Here is an 8910-nt window from a genome sequence, read left to right on the forward strand (position 1 = left end):
TTGTTTTTAACAGTCGTTATACCAAGAGACAATAAAACTTTTTCTCTAAATACCATTTTTTATTCCGTTAGAACAACTTAGTATTTTATGAATAAAAAGATTAGTTTTTGATATGTTTTTTTGTTCTAAGCTAATTTGAAAGTATATTAAATATTAAATCTGATAGTTTGGACATGTTAAAATGAATTATAAAAATGGTCTTGAGATTTGCTTAAGCTAAACCAGACGAAACAGTTATTGCAGACAACTACCAACCGTATTATTAGAACAGACTTTTGACCTAAGTTAGGTAGACTAGGTTTAAGCTAGGATTTACTATGATTGGCAACATTTATTTGTTGCCGTATTTAGGCAAAATACGAAATTGCTTAAACCCATTTGTGTATGAGCTATAACTTATCTCTATTTAATTATTGTTAAGTCTTTCTGTAAGAGAAGATCTATCAAACTTTATTCAGGTAGTTTTTCCTTAAATAAATAGAAACTTGTCTCTTTCGTACTCGGTGTTTAAAATAAAAGATACGAAATAGGTTATATATTATAAGCTTATAGACGAACCAAGAACAAATGTATCAAAAAATAGGTGTTTTGATTTATCGTGTGTGATATGTAGTAATGAGTACTGTATTGAAAAGTGTTATCAACTAGTATATACATAAGATGAGCGCATCGAATCACTTTTTAATTTTACAGTAACAGGATGGAAAACTTCTAAATTAAAAAAAAAAGGGACATTTATTTAATTTAAAACTTCTTAAACTATACAAGAAAAAATTTTTCTACTTTTAACATAACCTAAAATATTTTGTTGAAGAATATTTTGTTTATTAATAAACTTTCTAATGTCGTATTCTATCGCGCAATACTTTGTTTACGTAACTCCGAACTTCCCCTTCAAGCAGCCTCCCCCTTACGTGTACTGTTGACCTCCACTTTTTAAATATGAATGCAGTAGGTGATTTGTACCCTCCTTTTTCAAGTACTTTTCTCTTCAATTAGGTAAAGGGCGTCTTTTTACTAACTTCTGCTTTCAACTTATAAAAAGTATTTAATATTTTTATAGGCCATCTTTAAGCGATGACGGGGAAGCTGTATGTAGTAAAAAGGGGTTAGTCTAATACTTTCAACTAGCTTCCTTCTTGATAAAAACTCTTGAGCTTACTAAAAAAAATTTATAATCTTAACAGATGGGAGAAGAGAAAACGTTATGTTTGACAAAATTACTTCTCGTATTGAAAGGCTTTGTTATGGTTTAAACATGGATCACGTTGAGCCTGTGGAGATAACACAAAAGGTTATCTGGAAAGACGTTTTCCGCTAAATATTCTAATTAGCTTTTTTTTTGTTTCTTAAAAACAGTTTTTTAAGATTTTTACAAAAGATTTTGCTTAAAGTAAAAAAAAATAAACGTTAACAGGTTATATCTGGGGTTTTTCCCGGCGTTACTACCATCGAACTAGATACGTTAGCCGCTGAAACCACCGCCTACCTCACTACCAAACACCCAGATTATGGTATACTGGCCGCTAGAATCGCCATGTCGAATCTCCATAAAGAAACCAAAAAGGTTTTTATATGGTGTAGTTCTACACATTTTTACTTTTTCTATTTATTTTACTTAATCAATCTTAATTTACTATATAAAGTTTATATTTTTTAAAAGTCTAAACTATTTTCTTAATACTTTAACTAAATATGCTTTATGTAATATAATTTTATGTTAAAAAAATTTATTTTTGTAATTTAAAATAGTAAGTTAGACATAAATTTGAAATCTTGGTTAGTAATTCTAGGATTCATTTTTTTAATTATTATTATTATCGCGAATATATAAAATACATTTTTTTTTAAAATCCAATTAATATATACTTTCCATAAGGTTTATAGTGAACTTACATTAGATCTTTATAATTGGGTGAACCCCACGAATCAAAGGCATTGCCCTCTCGTATCTAAAGAGTACCTTGAAATTGTCTTAAGAAATGCAGATCGTTTGAACTCTTCTATAATTTATGATCGTGACTACAGTTATCAGTACTTTGGGTATTCGCGATTATTTATTACTTAAAAAAAAGATTTTAGATTATGGATCGTCACTATTAATTTTTGTATTTTTAAATTTTTCTATATATATTTAATAGTTTTGTTGATTCCTTTTTTAATAAATTAATATGAAATTTTATTTAATTATAATTTTTAATATCTTTCTAATATTTCTATATTTTCCCATTATTATTGAACAGAAGTGAATGTTCATAATTTATATAAAACCAATTCTAAGATGTTTTCTTACAAATTTGTAAAGGAATACATGTATAATTATAAACTTTTTCTATTAAATTTATGTTATGAAATTATATAATATTTAACTTTTCCATTTGCTAAAATAACAGTAAGTTCTTATAAAAGAGAAGTAAGTTTTGATGTAGTTAGAAAAATATTTAAACACTTTTTTAATGTTCTGTTATATATAAAAAGATTTAAAACTTTAGAACGGTCGTACCTTTTAAAATTGAACGGGAAAGTCGCTGAGCGCCCGCAACACATGCTAATGCGCGTAGCTGTCGGAATTCATGGCGCAGACATCGATTCTGCTATCGAAGTTATTTATTATTCTAATGAGCGATTACCTTTTTTGTATTTGTTAGTTTGTTAAAAGTTTATAAAAGTATATACAGAACTTGTTATTAATATTTTCTTAACTACTTATTCTGTCTTTTATTTTTATTTTAATCCTACTGATTGGTATGAACAATTTATTTACATTATTATTGGCAGACTTATAACTTATTGTCCGAGAAATGGTTCATCCACGCGTCCCCGACACTATTCAACGCCGGAACTCCGCGACCCCAACTTTCAAGTTGTTTTCTTTTAACAATGAAAGAAGACTCTATTGAAGGTTTTGTAGGGCATCCTCCTCCTACGTGTTTTTTTTTGATGACTGGACTGCCTTTAAAGGGATCTACGACACGTTGAAGACATGTGCTCTCATCTCGAAATCCGCTGGTGGGATTGGCTTAAATGTTCACTGCATCCGCTCAGAAGGAAGTTATATTTCCGGGACGAACGGGTATTCCAACGGCCTCATTCCGATGCTCAGAGTGTTTAACAATACGGCTCGGTATGTGGACCAAGGAGGTGTTTTCATTGACTGTTTAAAATATTTCTATCATTAAAAAAAAGCAAATTTTTTAATTATGGAATTGGCTTACTTTTTTGGTAAGGAAATCGAAGGCCTGGCGCGTTTGCTATATATCTTGAACCTTGGCACGCAGATGTCTTTGAGTTTCTGAACTTGCGCAAAAATATTGGAAAAGATGAAGACGTAGAATTATATCATTATGATTATTATTACTATTATGATTATCATGAAAGCGTGCCAGAGACTTGTTCTACGCCCTTTGGATCCCTGATCTATTTATGAAGCGGTGTGAAAATGACGAAACGTGGTCCTTGTTCAGCCCCAGTGATGCGCGTGGTCTTGAGGATTGTTGGGGCGAAGAATTTGAATCGCTCTACACAAAGTATAGAAAACACTTTCATTAATTTTTATAAAGCAGCATTTTCCCCTTAATTTTTGTCGCGTCTTTTTGTAGATACGAGAAAGAGGGACGCGCCAAACAAGTTGTGAGTGCCCAACAATTGTGGTTTGCCATTCTCGAGGCACAAATCGAGACGGGGACCCCGTATATGCTTTATAAAGACACTTGCAACAGAAAATCCAATCAAAAAAACATTGGGACCATAAAATGCAGCAATTTGTGCACAGAAATCATTGAATACTCGTAACTTTTCTTTTTTGGGGTTATTAATATTTTTGATATCATTTATTATTATAGTTCCCCTGAGGAAGTGGCTGTGTGTAACCTCGCGTCCGTGGCACTTCCTATGTACGTGAAGGAATCTCCGATGGGTCCAACATTCGATCATGAAAAACTTTATGAAGTCGTTCGAGTCGTTACAAAAAACTTAAATCGTATAATTGATGTTGGCTTTTACCCAATCAAAGAAGCCCAACTCTCAAATTTCAGACACAGACCAATCGGTTGATTATCACTACCTTTATTTTTTTTTCACTCTCGTATGTGCCCGTCTTAACAGGAATAGGTGTGCAGGGATTAGCTGATGCATTCATTAAAATGCGTTTTCCATTTGAAAGTGAAGAGGCGCGGAAACTAAATAAAGAAATATTCGAGACAATCTACTTTGCTGCGCTCAGCGAGTCGGTGGAGCAAGCAAAAGTGCATGGCCCCTATGAAAGTTACCTTTACGGCGAAGGTCCTTTATCATTTATTATTATTATTATTATTATTATTATTATTATTATTATTATTACTATTATTATTATTACTATTACTATTACTATTACTATTACTATTATTATCATGGCAGGCTCTCCGGTCTCTCAAGGCATTTTGCAGCACGACATGTGGGGGGTCAGCACCTCCGACCGGTGGCCGTGGGAGGCCCTTCGGGAAGATATAAAGAAATACGGTAAGTTCTGAAAAATAAATATCATATACCTATAATGAGAGTTTAGTATTTCTGTGTTCAGTTATTGTTGAGTTCACAGGCTATAAGACTTCAAAAACTCGTATATTATAAGCAGTAAAGTAGTATTATAAAACAATAGAACACATATTATAGGTAGTAAAGTGGATAATATAGGGAAGCCGAAGCACTAGAAAGCGCTGTATATCTATTTGATTATTATAAACCCAACTGCGCAGCAAACGAGGAAAAAGAAAATGTAATTGCAGTAGGTCCGCGAGTCAAAATTATGTAAACACGTGTGCACTGCCTTCTTATAAACTATTAGAAATTTATATATTAAATAAATTCATATATTTTTATAACAATATTTGCTTGTTGGCTTTTTCTTCACCAATATAAAGTATAAAATATAATAAAGTAAAATTATAATGAAAGTATTTTATTTATTTTACATTATAAAAATAGGGGTGAGGAATTCTCTTCTCCTAGCGCCAATGCCCACTGCCTCTACCGCCCAAATACTTGGTAGCCACTTTTTTGCCTTTTTTTCATGACTAATTTTTATGCCTCAAAAGGAAACAACGAAGCTTTTGAGCCATACACAAGCAATATTTATACTCGTCGCGTTCTGAGTGGCGAGTTTCAAATAGTGAATCATCATCTTTTAAAAGACCTTACAGAGTTGGGACTTTGGAACGACCATACTAAGAATAAACTTATTGCTCACCAAGGCTTCCTCTTTCTTTCTTTCATATTTTTTTAATAATAACTTTTATATGCATGTATAATTACTTGAAGGCTCCGTACAGAATCTCGATATTCCAGAGCATTTGAAAAACTTGTATAAAACTGTTTGGGAGATTTCTCAAAAAACCTTGATTGATATGGCAGCCGGTTATGAAATAATAGTAATAAGCGTAGAAAAAAATTCATTAAATTTTTAGACCGCGGAGCCTTTATTGACCAATCGCAGTCTTTGAATATCTTTATGGGATCCCCGACGATCAGCAAACTGACAAGCATGCACTTTTACGGCTGGAAAAAGGGATTGAAAACTGGAATGTACTACCTTCGCACGCGCCCCGCCGCTAATGCCATTCAGTTTACTGTGGATAAGCAGTCCTTACAGAAGGTGTTGTCTCTATCATGCTTAATTATTATTATTATAATTATATCAAGTTTATAATTGTAAATTGCGTTTATGGATTTACATTTTTAGGAGTCTCCCGGTAAATTCAAGTCACTTGGCTCTTCTGCTCTAAAACAATCTTTTGATCTAAAACTGGCGTGCTCCCGTAATAAGGATGACGGATGCGTTATGTGCTCCGGTTAGACGGCCTTTTTTTAGTAGTATAGAGAAAAATAAAAGTTCAAGGATTATTAAAAAAAGTCACTTTAGGGCTTCTTTTTTATTCTGCTTTGAAATTTGTAGCTTCAAAAAAGATTTATTATTATTACTCGTAATGCTATATGTAATCGGTATAACTTTAAAGGACTCTATAGTTAACTCTGTGCACAATATAAATTTTAAAAAATCGTTTTACTAAAATTCGTAAATTATAAGAATGCGGAAAGTTAGAAGAAACGAATACAAAAAAAAGATACAAAATAGGGAAAACTAAATTTTCCACTTTTGAAAAAAAATATTTGTTATTGTTTGGCACAATAATAAAATTAACAAAAAATAATCTTTTTGCAAAAGTTTATAGATGTAGTAAAAAAAAAGTCGTTTGATAAAAACTCTTCTTGTTTGCGTCCCTTTTCCTTTCTTTTGTTTTCTTTTCTTGGATTCTTGTTCTCGTGAAGTTCGTATATTGCTAAGAATCATTGGAATTTTACAGCATTACAAAAAGTGAGAATATATATGTCTGTTTCAACGCACTCTATAAATATGGAAATAAAACGGTGTGGAGTAATTAAATTAAAACACAAGAATTCTTACTCTTTCGCTGGCATTTAGGCGTTAGAGTTAAAGTAAAAAGCAAGGCGAATTCTAGAATCATCTAACAAACTCGAAAACTTGTAATTCTAATTGAGAAAAATTAGTCTTTAAATTTTATTCTTTTTAAACAGCTCAAAGATTTTTTTTAAAGATTTTGCGGAGATTTTTAGGATCACAATTTTCTTTTGAAATTGCAAATTCTATTGTGAAAAATTAATTCTGTAGTAATCTTATATGGTTCAAAGGCCTTGTATATGCATTTAGTTAATGATTTTTGTGGGAATTTATAAAGTCAGCTAATAATTATTTCATATATTTTGCTTAAAGTTTGTATAGGTTTGTAAATCGATTTTGAGCGGTGGTAACGTTAATAATAGTGCTGATGGGAGCTCTGCGGCAGATACTTTAGATATCAGCGCGGAATAACAATTACCGTAGAAAGAGAAAGAAACTGACGCATTATTTAAAAAGTAAAGAAAAACAGGAAATAAACTTAGACGTGAGCCTTCGGTATAATTTTATATATTAACTTTAGGAGTACCCTCCCCCTACCTTGTGGATAATCTTCAATTATAAATTTAATAAATCTATCTATGAATCAATTCACCAAAAAATTAAGTTTTCGTTCACCAAAATGGCTATGCACTCCTATTAAACAATTATATCAGTGATAAGTGGGTACATAATCATGAACCTTTTGTTTCTCTGTAATACCTAAATAAGCAGACTTGGTCCCCCAGCTTATATTTTATTACTAATTCAACTAAAGCCAAATGACCTCTATTTAGGCAATATAGATAATGTTAATTTATTTTATCGTTTCCACCCCCCAAACTCTTTTTTATGTTAATTTTTAACTGATTTTCTGCTTCATCTTTTACCGCCTTCTAGTCTTTTACACCTTTATTTTTTATTCTTTCTTCTTATCTTCCTTATTGTGAGCTATTATATTCTTCCTCTTTCTTTCGCATAATACTATCAAGTTGCTTCTCCTATTTTTGGTTCTATTGCTGTTCTTCTGTGTATAATTTTTGCCTTGACTTTCTCTTTCTTTCTTGGAGCCCTTCTCACCTTCCTCGCAAAGTAATAAATGTATAATTATCAAGTTAAGGTTAAAAAAAGGAGATAAGTTTGGATCTAGAAATAAAAGTTATGTTTATTATCAAAAGTTTGACTACTGGAATAAAAAATCTCAGTGTTTTATAAAATATAATAATTACTTGCTTATAGAGTTTAATTATTAATATAGATAAAAATATAAGCATCATAAGTACATGTTGGATGGCAAGGAAAAGAACCGAAGCTTCTGTATGATTTATAGCAAAGCTAATGTAATTCACTCCTTTGTTAGAAAAATAATTACTTTTTCTCGGCTGGTAATATATGAGAATTTAAACAACTATTAGAAAGTTTTTTACAAATAGTAAGAAGCTCTTTTTTCATCTAAGCAGTATGTAATTGATATTCTGACAAGACCTTTTTAAATTTAAAATAGGCTTAAAATAAGGTAAGGAACCTCCAAAATTCCGTACAAAAAATTGGAAGCTTCCAAAAACATGACTTTAAAAGTTGTTGCTAGATAAGCTTGTAAGCGAAAATTACGTACTTACTAAATGATGACGCTATTATGACTGGAACATTACATATTGTCACTAATAAATTTATTTATTTGTTAATGGCGTTTACTGTTGTTCGTTTGCGTGCAAGCCCAAGTTCATTTTTACTATTATTTGTCTTCGCATATTACTTAAACTCCCAACTTAGCATCCAACCATTACGCGAATCTTCTACTAAAAGACAATTAGCTTGTCCAACTCTTCGTCTCAAAGAACGACGGCGTTGCTTATAAAGGTCTAGTCAGCCTGCTCAAGCTGCAATTCATGGTGTTATTTATGATTGCGCACCACTATGGCGCTTTTGTTAGATGTCGTAGCAGTATATTTTGTCTTACTTAAAGAGACCACGCTTTTGCCGAAAATATGTAGGCCCAAGCAGCAGAAGCGTATGTCATAATCGGCTGTATACACAATAACAACAAAAAAAAATACCGCCTACACTTAATCGCTCAACGAAAATTTATATTCGCTGCACAAAAGATATCTGCAAAACGCCTTGACAATTTAGAGACTTTGTATGCCGTTATATAATAACAACATCGGCAGCGCCTTCGTTTCTTCGTTATGAACAGCGCGTTGCTATTAAAAACACCGGCTAGCTAGCGCGTCGAGATGAAGCCGTATATCTTGCCGTAAAAAGTAGAACGCAGAGAGATGGCATGCCGCTCATATAGAGTGCAAATAGCAGCAGTGGTGGGAGGAAGGCCTCGCGGGACAGATTGACTGTCGATGTGTTTCAGCTTACTTTTACACAGCTATAATATGTTTTGAAGATATAATTTTTTAATGTTTTCTCCTCCTTTATCTGATTTACTTTCTTCCTTACACAATATAGAAAATAAACTACTAAATAGA

General features: G+C 32.0%; 1 protein-coding gene across 1 annotated transcript; it reads left to right on the forward strand.

The window, feature by feature from the left end:
• The first annotated feature begins 1060 nt into the window (after positions 1-1060).
• Positions 1061-5830, forward strand: LOC135145620 (ribonucleoside-diphosphate reductase large subunit-like). The gene is made up of 18 exons (XM_064077734.1): positions 1061-1108; positions 1188-1294; positions 1418-1567; positions 1880-2043; positions 2479-2602; positions 2779-2902; positions 2962-3141; positions 3228-3328; positions 3379-3527; positions 3600-3788; positions 3843-4048; positions 4105-4281; positions 4396-4497; positions 4963-5022; positions 5073-5228; positions 5296-5391; positions 5442-5629; positions 5717-5830. The coding sequence occupies exons 1-18, from the start codon at positions 1078-1080 to the stop codon at positions 5828-5830; spliced, it is 2418 nt and encodes an 805-aa protein (XP_063933804.1). The 5' UTR covers positions 1061-1077.
• Positions 5831-8910: the final 3080 nt, after the last annotated feature.

The sequence above is a fragment of the Zophobas morio genome, unplaced genomic scaffold (genome assembly GCF_036711695.1).
Source record: "Zophobas morio isolate AGI-343-1 ecotype UQ-CSIRO unplaced genomic scaffold, CSIRO_AGI_Zmor_V1 ptg000167l, whole genome shotgun sequence".
NCBI classification, from domain to species: domain Eukaryota; kingdom Metazoa; phylum Arthropoda; class Insecta; order Coleoptera; family Tenebrionidae; genus Zophobas; species Zophobas morio.